Below are 18,220 nucleotides of genomic sequence, written 5' to 3'. Positions count from 1 at the left end.
TATCTTACACCTGATCAAAGAAAGCAACTAGAGGATCTGGAGTGATTAAATTAACACAAAAAACAAAACAAGAGGGTGGGTTTTTAGGTATGTTTGGCTGCTAGTCTAGGAATACCTTTGATTACATCTTTTGTTGAGTGGAAAAGGACATGGTCAGGGTATACAGATTGATTCGCAACGGGAGACCTTACAGACGAATTCCTATAGTAAAAAAAAAAATAAAATTATAAACAACCTATTTCTAACTTTGAAAATTGAACAAGGGGTAAACCAATTAAAAATTAAAAAAACTTAGGGTGTATTTAGTAGAAATAATTTACTAAAATTAAAAGAAAGGTTGAATGTGGAATTATAAATTTGGACGACTTTGTTGGTCCTGGAACACATTGGGTTTGTTACTTTAATACTTTGTATTTCGATCCGTTTGGACTTCCTCCACCAAAAGAAGTATTCAGTAATACCAAATGTAAAATACAACAATGTTAAATATCAAGACAAAACAAGTATCCCTTTGTGGTTATTATTGTTTATTTTTCATTAAAATTTTTACAAGATAAAGTACCGTTGTATGATTTATTGTATAAAATACAAAAAATTCATAATCAAAGAGTAAATGAACAAACTTTAAAAATTTAAATTTTAACCCAATAAGGACATTTTATTAAACTGGAAAAATTTAATAAAAATGGGAATATTTAATAATATTAATGAAAAAGTAAATAAAAAGAAGACAATTAGAAAGGCAATTAATAAAAAAACCCTCCATTTTTTTTTAACAAGTTATACCCAAGATACCGATGGTGGTTTATTTCAATGGAAAACTGAAATGCTAGTCCTGGTTTAGTTCAAAATGGTAATATTGTGGCAATTAAACAAAATTGCATTTTAATTATTCTTGTTGATGCAATTAAATTAGACAAAGGAGAAGCAAAAATTACAACATAAAAATAAAGAAAGTGTATTCTTCAAAGTTATCAAGTAAAAAAAAATAGAAAAAATAATCTATTTCTTTTAAATTATCAAATGAATTTAAAATAAATGATGTTATTTATATTAAATTTCTTTAAACGTTAAAAATATTCAGTTAACAATTTATGGTTCTATAATTTAAGAGTTAATTTAAGAGTTAATTTAAGAGGTAATTTAAGAATAAGCTAATGTATTAATACCATTATCAAGAATATATCTTTTATCGTCATAACATGAAAAAGATGTTTTTTTTATGACATAGCTGAAAAGATTATGCTTATCAGAACGAATAACTTTAAAGGTTTTTATTAGTTTGGGTTGAATTAAACAAAGTATCTTTGTAATTTTTATGAACTATTGTTTTCTTAACAACAAGTTTTTTAATTTCCCTTTACATTTTTAATATTAACTTCGTTTCAAATAAATATGAATACATTTTACTTCTTAATCCAACAAATTCAACAATGGGAATGCCGGCAGCTTTCATTTTTAAATTTTCCAATTGTTTTTTTATTATTATCAAAATAAAATTTTGAATTACTATCGAAATCACTATTATCAAATAATCTTGTCCTTATAAAATCCCCCTATGCATCTTTGGTTTTTATTTCATAACTTAATGATCAGTGTCAGTGAATAGTAATTTACAATTACCCTCGTACTTTTCTTAATGTAATTATAATGAAATCATACTTTAAAATTTTTTGATAAATCTAGAATGCACATTCCAACATAACAAGGTCTGTTTAATAACAAACTTTCTTTTTTTCCCTATGAATACCAAAAGGTTAGAGTTAAACATCGTTGAACTAACAATAAAGGTTTGGCTATGTATTTTAATAAATATTTTCATCATGATTAATTTTAATTTTAAAACCCTCTTGCGTAAATTCTCCATCGTCTTAACCGAATACAGAATTTTCATTAATTTAAAAAAGTCTTTTTCAAATGAATTTTTTGCTTAGATCTTTTTTGAGTATTAAAATCATATACTTTTTTAACCAAGGACTTTTCGTCAAAAGTTATATTTATGTATTTTTGTTACTTTAACCCTAATTGTGTATATAGTTCAAGATTTTTATAATGAACTACATAATTTTTTTTTTTCATTAAAGTTGGAACAAATTTTTTTTAAACATTACTTTTTCTATTTCAAATTCTGTTTTAATATTTTTACTATAATCAGAAAGCCATTGATCTGGTATTTTAATTTTTTCAGGAGCTAAAGGATAATCATTGTGGGTTTTATTAATTCTTTGGATTTTCCCAAGATCACATTCAACTATAAAGTTATTTTACCTTTTGCAATTAATTTCTTAAATTGTTTTCGGATATAAATTTAAAGTTTCCAGAGGTAAAGGTTTTGACACATAGCCCAACCGTAAAGGTTATTGGCGTCGAGGACATAATGTATTTGCTTTCTTCTTTTGAATTATAACCCTTTCATATATTTATTGTTTGCTTTACTGTATCTGTTTGAAATATAACTATTCCCCCTCTCAGTCCTTTCAATAAAAAGATACATATCAATATCAGTTATTAAATCTAACTTAATTCCAGTCATTTTTAACATTGCATCCCAAGCTAAACCAGGACTACTAAAATAATGACAAGGATCTAATTTGTAGTACTCCAAACATTTTTTTTCTAAATTTTCGAATACATCAGCTAAAAGTAATACGTCAGTTTTTAAATATAGATCATGATATTCCCCCCATTGTTTTTAATTTTAAATTTATTCCAAACATTTTAGCATGTTCAAAATTCATTATCAGATATATGTGTTTCAATTTAAAATTTAAAAAACTCTTCTTTAGAAGGTAAATTTTGTTTCTTTGAATTTTTTAAATGAATCCATGTAATCAATGGATATACACCTTTTGTCTTTAATAATTCAAGTGCAACCGAAGGTTCCAGCTTCGCAACATTTCACAATTTAAAATTTGTTGATGTGTATTTAAATTCTGGAATATTTTTTACTAAATTATCCAATGATTGAGACATAAATTGGAATGAATCAATAAAGACCAAATCGAAATCATAAATGCCCTATATCTTTCCATATTGTTAGGAATAACATTGATTTCTTTTTTTTAAATTCCCTATTTGTTGCATAATAAAATGACCGTCATAACCTCTTAAATTATGAAAAATAACAGGAAATTTTTTGTGTTTTGTTTAAATTAATTTACATTCTGAGTGAAACACTTCCCTCTGAATTTTCCTGTTATAGACAAAGATCCCGACTGGCACTTTACCTTCTAATATTCTTTTTTCAAATATGACAAAACTTTTGTTTTTTAAATTCACTTTCATCTTTTTTTGACATTCTCAAATCTTTGTTAAAATTTTCCTTTAAATATTTCTTTACAATATTCCTCTTCCTCAAGCATTTTCAATAAACTTATAAACTGCATTAGGGCCTCTATAAATCTGGGTTGGTTTAGTATATTTATCGTCATAACAACAAACAACTTTTTAGCCGTAACCAAATCTATATGATTTTGATATGGTTCAGTAAAAGAAGATTCAGTTGATGGTAAAGCAGTTAAAACTTTTTTAGTTATTGATTCAAAATCAGTATAAATTACAAAAGGTACTGCTAAACCTTTATGAAAATTTTTAAATTGTACTTTAAATTCCCTCTTTTGGGATTTTTTTACACCTTGGGCCCATTAATAGCTTTAAAAAATTTGGAATATTTCATTTAATATTCTTTCTTGTGAAAAATTCTGTAAACATGAATTTACAAAAATGTTTTTTTATGTTGATCTTTGGTTTTGTTAAACATTAATCTGTTAAAGTCTTTTATCCAAACATAATGTGTTGTTTTTCGTTGGTAAATTAATAACATGTTTACATCTTTCAGAATAATGAATTTTGATATGTACAATGGATAAATACTATTTTCTTCATATCCAAATATATTAAATGATATTTCATTTAAAAAATTCTATTTTAGGTATTTGATTTAATGTAACAGGAAATTTAATTCCATATAATCAAGATCGTTTAATGTTTTTTATATTTGAAATTTTTAAGGGTCTTTTCAACAGGAAATTTGTAAGCTAAATGACACCATCTAAAAAAATTCGTTATCATCATTCTTTATATTTATTAATCCTTTCATTGGATGTTGTAATGGTTTTGGTAATTCTAAATAACTTGAAGCACCAACGACTATACTTTAATCTATTTATATAATGAGCATCAACTGACTCTATTTTTCCAGCCACTTCCTCAGAAATCCAATTACCAATTCTATTTATTATTTCATCAAAAGCTTGATGTAAAGTTTTTTTATTTCGTTTTGTGTTAATAATTTCTAAAGCCTTTGATTGAAAATAAGCTGATTTATATATTTTATCAGTTTTATCCATTTTTGCAAAGTTATTTTTAAACAAACGTTTATTTTTATACCTTTTAAAGTTTAAGTTCAGATTAAGTTTTCATAAGAGTCGTTTATTTGTTAAATATAATTGATTTTTCGGATCTTGTCTATATGTAATTTTTTAAATTTCAAATTTCTTATAATATTGTTTTTAGATCCTCGAAATTTTCCCTCTATATATTATATTTAGAAAAAAATCTTCAAGCAAAAAATAATTAAAAGATAATAAAATAAATAAGGTTTAGATTATCTTTTAAAAAGAAATAAAATATTTAAATTTATTCTTTTTCCTTTAACTTTTGATATTCCAAAATTTTTCTCGTTTTTCCCTTCACAATAACATTTTTATTAACCCAGCATTAATACCAAATTCTTTTGTGCTTTGTAAATGCTTCTATATATTTTTTTCATTAGTATCACAAACGGTTACAAAACTTTTTTAGGATTGTTTCGATAATTATTTGGTCTGGGACAATCACATAATCTTTCCCGCATTTTCTTCTTCAGTTTAATAGACAACCACCCGTTCCATCAAAAAATTATTTTTTAAAGATAAGGATCTATAACTTTTGTAATTTATCAATGACATGTTTTTATATTCATCGCTAACTATTTGATCAAGTTTTGATTTAATAAAATTCTTCTTTAAGAACTTTCTTATATGAAATTTTGTCTGGATTCATTATTTCTCCCAAAGTGCTAGATAAATTTGGGCATAATCATTCTATCTACCTTTCTATTAACCATCTATATATAATTACTTTAGAAAAAAATCTTTAAAAACGCACCTAAGAAATTATATGATTTGAGAAATTTGTTTATATTATCTATATCTTTTGAAAAGATTTTAAAGTCATTTTTTTAAATTGTTATCACTGTTAAAATTTTAATACCTTCTTGAAACATTCTGTTTAAACCTTCTTCGTGTAATTTTGTAGTTTTTTCTAAATAATCAAACCAACTTTGTTTTCTTCCGTTCTGTTTCTTTTTTGAAGTCTTTTAAAAAAATATTTCTGGGTTGGTTTTAACATAAACAAAACCATCAATTGGATTTTTTCCGTATGGTTTTATAATATGATCAGTTTTAAAAAAAGAATTTTATAAATGCCCCCTCGGGGTCATTTATAACACCATTGTCGTGATGTTGTTTTGTAAAAAAAGTTACTGTTAGTTAAATAACAACGTTCAAGGACAAAACACCATCAAACTGTTAGCAGAAGATAACATTTTTATATGACTGTTTAAAGTTGTTAGCTGAAAAGGAAATAAAAATTTGGAAGGTTCTTGAGCAGGGCAAGTTCAAAAAGGTTATATGAATTATAATTTCGAAGCTGAACCTTCGGTTCACGTGGATCCATAACATTTTGCCATTCGTAATTGGTTCTGGAATTATATTAAAATTAGGATTATATTCTTTAATAATATCTAAAAAAAAGTAAATTTTTCCTGATGCAATATTACCTTCAACTGATATAATTTTTCTCATTTATATAAAATCTTATAAAAAATCTTTAATACCTTTAATAAACCTTCTTCTTTTTTACTTTTATATCCCTTAAGTTTTAAATTCCTTCATGTGCATTTCAAGAGGTGTTGAATAATATTTTTTTTCTGCATTTCTAATAGTATTGTAAAAATATCCCCAATAACTTTTTTTGGGATCTTTTTTTATTTACTTTTCCGATCCGTGCTTTTGTTATAAGTTGTTTATTTTGTGATGAGTGTTTTTAAAAAAAATTCTTGGCGTCAAGTTTTAGTCTGTTTGTAAATATGGTAATTATGATGGAACAGCACCCGCAACTGCTACAAACAGGAATAGCTGGAACAAGTACTAATGCAGCTGAACAACCAAAGACACCTGCTGTAATATATAATCCGAACTTACTCTCCCACCAAAATTTATAACTTTTCTGTAAGCAGCAGCTAGTTAGTTAAGTGAATAATTAATTGATCTATTGTTTCTATTCCATTATTATTAGAAATAAGATTTTTATTACTCATTTATATAATATATTTTCTAAATTAAATTTGTTCAAGATCGCTAAACGGAACCCAACTATTAAATTTTTCATTGTAACCTTTCCATTTTACTAAAGCTTGTTTTTTCTTATAGTCTCGTCTAATAACTTTTTCTATTCTAAAAACTTCTTGTGTAGTAGGTAAAAGTTCTTGTTCATAAAATGAACCTTGAATTATTTCATCATTTAAATCTTTAATAGTGTATGTTCTGGGATTTGTATTATTAATTTTATAAATTATAAATATTTCCTCTGTCCAATTTGGTGTATATCCTTTTTCAAAATGCCTTTTAAGTTTACTTAAGGGGGAATGGTACTTTGTCAAAATTTAAGATTTGCTAATAGTCGTATATACCAAAATAAACTTGAAGATATTTCAAATTTGTATCATCATCTTTTAGAGCGATAAACATGCGTATGGCGTTACCATGACGTCGCAAATATGACCCGTTTTCGCGCTTTTTACGTCCGTTAATGGTAGCACTAAAATGGTATAAAACTCGATACTACAAACGTATTGTTGGCGTCAATGCATTAGATTATATATCGAACGACAGAATAAAGCAATTTCTTAGTGATCATTAACATGAAAAGGTATTTTCTATCCGAATTTTCGAAGGAGGTGCGAAAACAGACTTTTGGTTGTTTAAGAAAATTCAGGAAAAAAATCGATTCTGATCCATTTTGCAAAAAAATGGCCCGTGGAATTTTTGCCAAATTTTTGTATGTAAAAATTCATTATGTTGTTAATGGCTGTGCCAAAATAGAAAAAAGTTCACCGAAGTGTTTTTCTAGTACAACCGTTTAAATTAGAGCATTGTGACGCAATAAACAGCGTCGCTTAAGACATGACGTAAGCACGTGAATATTTACATTATTAGCCTTATTTTTAAACCAGTGGCTGCAAGATGGTGCTCTCCATAATATGTGGGAACTATGCTTTCTAGCGCCTGTATTAATTCAGCTTCTCCTTTTTGCTTGTTTTGATTGACAGCGTATGTGAATTTTTTATGATGATTTCACTTTTTCGGTTAATGATGGACAGGCTCGACTAATCTTTTCAAGTTTATTTCCTACGATCCGTTTTGTATGTGCTGGATCTGAAATTTTACAATGTCAGAATTGACTTTCTCCCTTGTTTATTTCGTTGCTGCAGAGTCATCGTCCTCTATAATATGTTTGTACATCAGTCCAGAATTGCTTGCCTCTTTATGCAATTGAGCACGAATATCGGGCTCCATAGCTTTTACAGAATTGCTCCAATTTTTTGGAATCTATGAAGTTGACCATATTTAATTGTTTTCGTGTAAACTTTGATAAGTTTTCACACAGTTATTGTTACTTTCAAACATTACATATGTTGCAACAATATTTGTTACTTATTTATAAACTTACTAAAAACTGAAACTGAAACTGGAAACTGAAACTGGTTTATTTGCTTAAACGCCTATTTACATTTAAAACATATTCAATGGCGTTTTTACAATACAAGTTGAAATAAAATATTAAATATAAAATATTTTAAATAAGATTAATTAAAACGAATCAAAATAGCAATTATTAATTTTAAAGTCAATGATAATACTATATTTTAAAATATTACTAACATACAATTATCACAGACAAACATTAAATTTCTATCACTGTCACCAGCATCACTGTTTAAAACTCAGTCAAAACTTAGAATAATGCAAAGTAGTCTCTGAAGAAAAACGTTTTCAACTTTTTCTAAAGCAGTCAATTGAAGAACTTTGTCTGATGTTTGAACCCATATAATAAAACAGTTATTGACTGTTAAGCCATCGGATATGATGTGATATTCAACGGAGGAGGACAATATTGACCTTTTCCAGTGAATACCATAGCATATCCAATGGCTCAAGGGTCAATAATAATATAATTTTCAAAACGAAATTAACATAAATAATTGACAGAAAACTCAATAAAATTATTGCTCTTTTTCACTCAAACATTAGAAAATTCTTATTTTTATATAGCAGTCATAGAAAATTATCACTCACACGGGTGTGTTAAATTTGCATATATATCATTTTGTATGTGTATTTATTTTATGTAATAAGGTGCTTGGAAACAAACATATTATTTGATGGCAAATTTATATTTATAGATAGATTTATTGATAATATTTCTTTAGTACTAATATTTACGAGATTATCCCATTTTTGTTTTCATGCAAAAATATAGCCAAGGGAGACAAACAGATACTGTTATTTACATTTTTATTACAGAAACACAACCTAAAGTATAGATTTGTACCAGCATCGTGTTGACTTGTAAGGAAATTATCAGTAGCGCGGTACGGTGACCTCGGAAAAGGGCGCATAACATGCGTGATTGTCGGCTTATATGGAAATTCCAAATGAATTCATATTATTGTTTGTTTTGATTGATAGAATCCTGTTTACGGCCCTTTCAGTATTTCAGTTATGTCAGGCAGGTAGACAAGCTTACTCCCGCTCATTGGCTGTTTTTTTTTATTAAAAATATAAGCATTCTTAATTTATTAAGACTTATTATACAGCCATTCTATTCAAACTTATTCTTTCTAAAATACGTGTAAATAAAAGCTCAGTACATAATCCAGGATCGGGAACGGATTTAGCATCTTTTTGAGTGATCGTTCTCTAGTGTATACTGCTAGTTTCTATTTGGACCAACATTGCAAACTTTAATATATTTTTTATTGAATTTTAGGAAAGACAATATTGTGAAACAAGCCGCGAAACAAACGGCATCTGGACGAACATTCATCTTTTCTATATCGTTATGTCGTCATGTAAACGGAAGGGGCACCTGTCCGTGATGGCATGTTTAAAACTCATAATTTAGCCGTTTCTGTTCAGGCTTTTTTCCCCGCCCTGTGCAACAAATAACAAATAACATAAATATTTAAATGAAATGAGCCGCGCCTTGTGAAAATCAACATACGGTGGCTTTGCAGTCTGGTCAGGATCCATGCTGTTCGCTAACGGTTTCTTATATTGCAATAGGCTTTAAAAGCGAACAAAATAGATCCTGACAAGACTGCGCAAGCTGGTCTGGATCAAAGCTAGTCGCAAAGCCACTATGTTGGTTTTTCATGGCGCGGCTCAAATAACATATGTTAAAACAGGTAGAACGGTAACTATTGACGTGTAATATTTGCAAACAGTACGCGGCGGAATCTTAAAATTCATACGTAACATTCGAATTTTAAAATTCGTTGTACTGCTTGCAAACAAAATAGCGTATATATATAAACTGTCAACTTTTGGACTGCCTACGTGGTCTGATTCACTGAGATATCTCACTGATGGAGGACTGTAAGTTCGAGCCCGCTACCGAACATGGCTCTTTATGTGAGAACACTTGGTAGTTTGTGTCGGAAGTTAGGGGTTTAGTACTGGTCGTTCCCAGGAACAATGTTTAAGGAAACTACCCGCCATACTGTTGAAACGAGCGTAAAAACTTGATTCAGAAAATTAATCAACTTTTTAACAGTCTTATTACTGTAGTACTTACTTAAATTCTATAAATCTGCCTTTAATTGTATCATTAATACAATTTAAACGAAATTAACATTCGGATAGAACTGTGCGGAAATGTTTGTATTTTAATTATCCCATGCTTACCTAGTGCAGCTGCAACGTTAAATTAAATAGGGGTTCCGTAAAATGCCATAGCATTTTAGATTTTACATTTTAAAATGTAGTACACTATATAGACCATACTTAGTTTCGGAAAATAGGTTTTTTTCCAGTAAAGTCTTTGTTTTGAGTTTAACGCCATTTTTCAACAGTTTTTCAGTCATATAACGGCGGGCTGTTAACCTAACCAGTTTTCCTGGATTCTGTACCAGTACAAACCTGTTCTCCGCAAGTAACTGCCAACTTCCCCACATGAATCAGAGGTGGAGGGACTAATGATATCAGACACAGTGTCGTTCATCAAATTTGTCACGGAGAACCAATCTGACTAAAGTACTTGATCTTCTAAACGAAGATCTGAGAACGACCCATTCACATTCGTCTTCTGTATATTTTGGATTTCCATTATTGCTATTTTTATGTTATCCAATCAGACGACGATTGTCAAAGGATAAGAAAATATGCGGTTATTCCAGGACTCGAACCCGGGACCCCTCGCTTACAAAGCAAGTGGCCTACCGACTGAGCTAGCCGGCTATCTGATACATAACGACATAAGAATTGTAAATATCAAAAGTCAATGCTACATGTAGATTTGCAAGATGTTGTAAGCTAGGCTCTGATTGGCTAGCGAAAGAGCCGTCAGAACGAGGCAATGAATAGGTCGTTTTCAGATCCTATGCGTAGCGTAATATAGGAGATGTACTTTAGTCAGATTGACGGAGAACATACGCCCCGTCCGAGGATCGAACTAGCGACCCCGAGATCCGTAGACCAACGCTCTTACCTATTGAGCTAAGCGGGCGGGCTTCAGTAAGTCTTTTTCCGCATATTTTGCAACCATTGTCAAATACATTACCAAAATATGCATAATTGACGATTCTTCTATTTTGCTTTTCTCCGTTTTATTATTACTCCCGACACTCCCTTCTTCAAAAACTTAACTTTTTTAGCCTGTCCGTATTTATCGCGACTTATTTAGAGAGCAGCTGAGTTTGAAAAAGGTGCATGAAGTGGCTATTGAAATGAACATCAAGAACTTCTAGTAATTTAAAAGATACGCACTTTTCAATGAAAATATTTTGAAATACTGCATGTTATGAAATGTGTAATATTTTTACGATTAGATTGAAATATTTAATTCATGTCTCATAACTACTTGTTATAGGTTTCCAGGTAGAATTATGACAAGCCATTTAAATAAACACATGTAACGTTACATAACGATTACATGTCTTTTAACGACGCTGCAGTAGTCAAGTTCAAACGGTTTTACTACAAAAACGCTTCGGTGAACATTTTCTATTTTGGAATAGATATTAACAACATAATGAATTTTCACATACAAAAATTTGGCAAAAATTCCACGGGCCAATTTTTTGCAAAATGGATCAGAATCGATTTTCTTCCTGAATTTTCTTTAACAACCAAATGTCTGTTTTCGAACCTCCTTCGAAAATTCAGATAGAAAATACCTGTTCATGTTAATAATCACTAAGAAATTGCTTTATTCTGTCGTTTGATATATAATATAATGCATTGACGCCAACAATACGCTTGTAGTTTCGCGTTTTATACTATTTTAGTGCTACCATGAACGGACGTAAAAAGCGCGAAAACGGGTCATGTTTGTGATGTCATGGTAACGTCATACGCATGTTTTTTGCTCTAAAAGATGATGATATCAATTGGAAATATCTTCAAATTTATTTTGGTATATAAGACAATCAGCAAATCTTAAATTTTGACAAAGTACCATTCCCCCTTAAGCGAACTCGATCACCAATTTTAAATTTTGCTTTGCTCTTTGGTGTCTTTAAATTACCATATAAGTTAAAGTAAACAGTACCTTTATTTAAGTTTCGTTTTGATGGCTGGTTTTACAACTAAATGTTTTGCAATCTTTTCTCCAAATGTTTTTGATTTAGTTTTATTTAAATTGGAAAGCATTTGCTTATCACATTCACTTTTACTTAGTCCTGAGTCGTAGCAAAAATCATGGTCCATACATACTGCATCTAGTTCGTTAACAGGGGGTCCATTTTCTAGGGGGTTCCCCGGCCCACAATAGTTATATCCTGGAAGTGTTAAACCTTTCTTAGGTAATAAAGGTAACATTGCTTTGTGAATATCTAAATTACCGCCTGTACTTTTAACAAACTTTGATTTCATTTTTCCACAAGATGAACAAGTAGCCCTTATCATTTTTCTCCCGTTTTTTGTTGTAACATAATGAGGATTTATATTATCAGTAAATCTTCTTTCTTTCAAACAATATATTTTATTCTGTAAACTCATCTATATCATATGTATTTAAATTTAACTTTAAAACTTTTAATTGGGCTTAAAACCTGTGGGTTTTAAATTGGCCGGCATTGACCAGTCCTGACCAAGGGTCAAAAGGTCAGGGGGGTCAAAATCGCCAAAAGCGGTATTTATATAACTACTCTCCTTTTTTTGCCACGAAAACGGCACTGTTGTGACTAGGTCTCAATTTTCTAGCGTGTTATCAATGGCTATCGGTAAAACGCGTTACAATTTTCGACATTTCAGGTCACACTGTTTCGGAATTGGCAGAACGGCTGACCTGGCGGCTCAGGGTTATCCGTCAGAAACAATAATGAAACTGGGCCGTTGATCATCAGATTGCTATAAGACATATATACGTTAACTCCTTAAATAAAGGTATATGAACGATTCGATTACATATACATATAGTTCAGTACCGTTATTTTATATTTAGATGTTTGGATTGTTGTTGATTCAATCCCGTATTGGGCGGGGGACACATGCTACAGCCACTGGAAAACCTAACTTAAACATAGAGGGAGTGTCAGTTGCATGGTGGGGTAAGAGGTATTGGTTGGAGCGGACTTAGACAACACATAGTAACACAGGTTCTTCTGTCTTCCGTGACCGCCCAGAATTATCGTCATCAACCTAGGTGGTAACGATTTACTCAAATTCAAAGCTCCGGATATTAGAAATCTCATACGGCAAGAGATAGTTTACCTTAGGGACTATTTCCGCAGACGATAATTATATGGCTAGGTATTCTGCCAAGACAGGTCTGGTCAGGGTCGAGAGGGGGATACACTCCTATCGAAACTAAACACAAACGATTGAACAGAATCTGTCGTAAAATTGTATTAGAGTCGGGAAGGGCAGACAGAATTTCAACAGATATTGACGCAGAAACGGCCTTTTATCGTCCCGACGGAGTTCATTTAAATCTAGTTGGCCTTGAATTGTATTTAGACTTCATTAAAGAGGCCATTCTGAGAAACATATCTCAATAAATAATTACAAGATTTGCAAAGTTATTAAAGAGCTGTCTGTTCTTGCTGTAATAATTTGCTTGATGTATCGAAGTATATACGCAAGTATTTAAAATCATTTCTCTCCAGAATTTTCGGGGGATAAATTTCATTCTTGCATAAAAACTACTTTTTTCACTGGATCCGCCCAGGTATTAACGGGAGAAAAATCGTGTGCAAACAAGACAATTCACGTGCTGTTAATACCCGATTTTTATTTTTGAAATGCTTTCCCAGGGACATATATGTAATTCTGCGCAGATTGACATCTGGTACCTGCGTCTTTTTTCTTTCATAAAAACCTCTTCTTGAAGCATTAAAGATGCAATCTAAACCATAGAATGCTTTACTGTATCAGTAACTAACGCCAAATGCGCTGCCCCCTACATTGTTCGTACTCGTTTCTTCCCTTGTTTACTCCCCTTTTAGAACTCTGCGTCAATTCAGATTTTTGTAGACAACCGTGAATGTTAAAGAATCGCGTGTTTACCTGTGCGATTCTTTGTTTTTAGGTATCATATTTATGACTTTGGTTAGTATCAGTTAGTATGTTTTTATTTAATTTCTCGAAGAATTTATATAAACAGCTTGGAAACTTGACACTACGTTCGTACTCATCCGTACTCCACCTGCGTGTCCGTACTCAATATAACTCGAATGTAAAGTTATTATTCTTGAAATTGTGATCGAGTCCACCAAATTGTGAAATGATACGAACAATTATTGGTAATTTTATGTTTGTAATAATGAGAGATAAAAAAATCGCTTAAAAACCCGCAGGGTGTGCTTTTGATAGTGCTGTTTATTTCCGGGCCCTGGATGCGGATATTTAAAACATGTTTACCGTTTCCAAGAAAAACGGGAATGGTAAATAAAAAATGTACCGGAATCGTCAAGTCATCACATATGAAAACAATACATAAATCGTCGTGAAATATATTTTTATGCAAGAATAGCGACAATACACGTTTGTTCTGTGTATTAACGTCTGCAGAAGCCCTTGGGATATGTTTGTGACCTCGACCTTCGCTCTCGTTCACAAACAATCCCGCGGGCTTCTGCAGACGTTAATACACAAAAAAACGTGTATTATCCCTACAATAAAATTTATTGTGTCGGGGAAAAATTCTGCCTATCAGAAGTTGACTGGGCGTAGCATACTTTAACATTTTTATTTACTGTCACGTATGTACTTTGTTCAAACTATATATAACCCTGGACCTGGTTTCCGGCTCGCGCGAGTTACCAACGTGAATCGGGGGACTAGAGCTAGAGCATTTCAATTCTCTTTTGGTTTGGTCATTTTATAGACAACTTGCATGGCATCGAGTAGTGGTGTACAAAAGGTATTGCCCTAGTACTCTGGTAATATCTTTATAGCGTTGCGTTATAGCCTTGCCTAGCTCTATATAGCCTGGCTCAAGGGATATATTGCCTTGCATTGCCTTGCCTTGCTTTGCTTTGCGATTCTAGCTGGTTACCCAGCTAAATTTTCGTCATTGCTATGGTTACCCGTAGAATAATGAAGGAGTCATACTTGCTGATGCTGGTCACTACAGTGCTGTGTCCGGTTCGGTGACACGTTTATAGTGAACCGTAGCATTGATGAAAGTTGTGTCACGTTACAAGTTGTTTTTCTGTAAATAAGTAAATTTTGCTGGTCATGGGTTAGAATGTAGACTCGGAGCACGCCTGGTCCTTTTTTGGTCGGCTGATTTGTTCCCTACAATTCGGGCTGGTTACGCGACTGAACTGGTTGGTTTGACTGATTACCCGGTTAAACCTTGAGTGGCCACAATATCCAAATGTTTAAGAAGAAGCTACACACGCTTTTGAATACTTTAGATTGATTATATCATATTTATTCAAATATTAAATATATTGAATTAAAATTGAGAATATTGCACGTTTTCTTTTGGTTTTGATTTCGGGTAATGAAATAAACGAACTTCTAAGGAACAACACAGGTGTTTACATGGAATTGTTTGCAATTCCTTAATTACCTTGCATATGGGTAAAGAGAGATCACACACTTTTTCTGAAAAACAGATCACTATAGGCCAGGACGTAATTTGAATTAAAGGTCTTCTATCAAGTGCATCTCAGATATTTCTGTTCATTTCATTCCTTTTTATTTCACAGAACCTTGACTGTTTTCTGAAACAAAAATATTTTATAATGATTTAAAAAAACAACAACTTTATAAAAAAAAAAAAAAAAAAAAAAAAAAAAAAAAAAAAAACATGTACACTTAACGTAAAGAAATGCTGCTAAGGGTGTAGGAGCTTTCTACAAAAGCAGCTTAGATACAATTTGATAATCTGCACACTGAATTAGTTTTGTCTTCAGATATTTACTTCTAATGAAGAAATTCCTGATCAAAGGTATTTCCCTTTACTAAATATATGCATTAATTATGTATATAGAATTTAATGTCAGTTACAGTCAGTTGAAAAACATTTATTGTTGGCTAAACATATTTGGTGTGTAAACCGTCTTATACTAATGTATAGTATTGATAATACATAAACTACATACAATAACAGTTCATATATTCAACTATAAAACTTCTGTTTAGTATACTTTCAAATAAGTAAGACAAAAAAGAGATGTATTTTGTAATTATTTTGATAGATGCGCCTCTGATTATCTGGAGATTTTTGATGGAAAAACTACAAGTTCACCAAGTCTTGGTAAATACTGTGGTCATACATTCGACCCAATCTCATCTACCCAGCGGTACCTTACCATGCAGTTCGTTACTGACATCAGTACCCAGCTTCTAGGATTCAAAATATTCTACAACTTTACCACTCAAGCCAATCGTAAGTTAAACAATTTTCGAAACTTCAGTTTTGTAAACAGTTGCTCCAATTAATTATCCGAATTAGACCCGAAAGAATAGGATTTGATGAAGCGTAATACACCATTTTATAAAAAGGTGTTATCGTCTGAAGGGTCACTAGTTCACATTCTTCTTTGATACCTGCGGCCTGAAAGACCGCAGGTATATTGGAATGCAACAAGTAGTCTAGCACATGGGGACTGGGTGATTTCACGTGACTTTTTACCGACATGCGATTGGTTTATCGCATTTATGGAACGCTGTTTTTGCAATATAGATGGCACTTTATATGATATATAGAGAAATGTTTGTGACCTGAATTCCTCATTCATTATTTCATATTATTTATTCAAACTTACAGCAATGATCAATATTGATATCTTGTTGTGCATAACGTTTTTTGTGTTAATTGCTCTTCAATTTCCTGGATTATGGTCCTGTGTTGTCAAATTAGTCCAGGTGAAAAATCTAGTAAAGTATTTCAATAGTCAAGGAATGTGACTAGTTAAGCTGATGTACATGAAAGGGAAATATAGTTATTTTTGCTCAAAACAATAACTTTCAGAATTAAGAAATACATAGTTCGTAGGTCTACTTAGAAATCATGTTGAATGGAGTAATAATTCCTACATTAAAGCGAAATAGTATAATAATAATAAAAAAAACAAGTACGTTATTCACCCATAAGTTACTGTCAACAATTTCTGGTCTGTATAACTTCTGGCCGCAGGAAATCTTTTGACTTGTTTCATATTACATAGCAAACGGCCAGATAAGATCTTCTGAGTTATACATGTTAATCTTTACAGAGAATCACATTTTCAAAACCTACTTCTCTTTTTATTCCCTAGAAAACGCACAAAAATCCACTTTCGGTTACTATTTGCATAACCTGCCATCGGTGGGGTATAAACATGAAATGTATTTCATTTTTTACAGAATGAATTCTACCAATGAAAAAAAAAGCTTAATAAAACAACTCGGTTTACACGAAGTTGCACAAAATAATCTATTTCCTACCTTCCGACTACACCGCGGAAGCACAATTTTAACTAATTACCGATCATATCCTTTTTGAGTGCCCCCAGATTTAACAAACCGTCTTTCATTTTTTTTGTCGAGCTTATGACCAACCTGACAACACACAGAAAACAAGTTCCAAAGTATTTACCAAACATAACTTTAATATTGCATTTTTCAATTATATTTTTGATCCAGATATGATTAAATAGATCTACACATTTTATATTAACAACAATATCTGAAGAAAACTAAACTGCATTATAAATATAAATTATAAACCTGGCAATGAAAGGTTTTTGTTTGTCGATGAACAACTGCTATTGAACAAGACTAGATTTTTTATCTTTACCTTTTGAACAAAATATAGAAATGTATTGAACACAAAGTTAATAACTTTTGCTGTGCACTGTTAAAGTTGTGACCACTCCATTTCTTGCCACACACAAGTGCATTACATAATGCCTGCATGTACTTCCCTGACATGAATGGGTTACATCAAGTCTTGAAACTGCAAAGCACTGCCCCCCATCAGTCCTCTCAGTACTTTGATAATGTTCTGGCTTGTTGTATACATGTAATGCACAAACTTTGGGAAAATATTCATTTACATGTTATATTGATGTAACGCTATTTAAAGATACATTTAGATCGATATATTTGTTATTCATTGATTGCCTAACAGAACGAACTAAGGCAACTCTTACGGGTAATTTTTATTTTTAACCTAGATACTTGGAATCCGTGTAGTTAATTCTCTGATCCAAGGAGATCAAGGGGAACATTTATTTTTACTGTTTTGAAATTCCGCTGTAACCGGTACTTGGGGGCGTGAGAACTACTGTACATTTTAATACCTTTCATGAATAGACTATATGAATAATGCTGCCCAGTTGCGTTCTATGCTTTTCAAGGACCCACCTCTGATTCATGTGGGGAAGTTGGCAGTTACTTGCGGAGAACAGGTTTGTACTGGTACAGAATCCAGGAGCACTGGTTAGGTTAACTGCCCG

At 31.4% G+C, this 18,220-nt stretch overlaps 1 protein-coding gene across 1 annotated transcript in view; it reads left to right on the top strand.

Annotated features, from left to right (window-relative positions):
• The window catches only part of LOC123562792 (low-density lipoprotein receptor-related protein 12-like), a 46,666-nt gene that overhangs the window by 13,543 nt on the left and 14,903 nt on the right, over window positions 1-18,220 (top strand). The window contains exon 3 of the mRNA XM_053536725.1: window positions 15,977-16,167. Coding sequence (XP_053392700.1) covers window positions 15,977-16,167 — 191 coding nt within the window. The remainder of the gene's footprint in view (window positions 1-15,976; window positions 16,168-18,220) is intronic.

This window comes from Mercenaria mercenaria, chromosome 2 (genome assembly GCF_021730395.1).
Source record: "Mercenaria mercenaria strain notata chromosome 2, MADL_Memer_1, whole genome shotgun sequence".
NCBI lineage: Eukaryota > Metazoa > Mollusca > Bivalvia > Venerida > Veneridae > Mercenaria > Mercenaria mercenaria.
The sequence above is the reverse complement of the archived record's forward strand: the minus strand, read 5'-3'. Positions and strand labels throughout refer to the sequence as shown.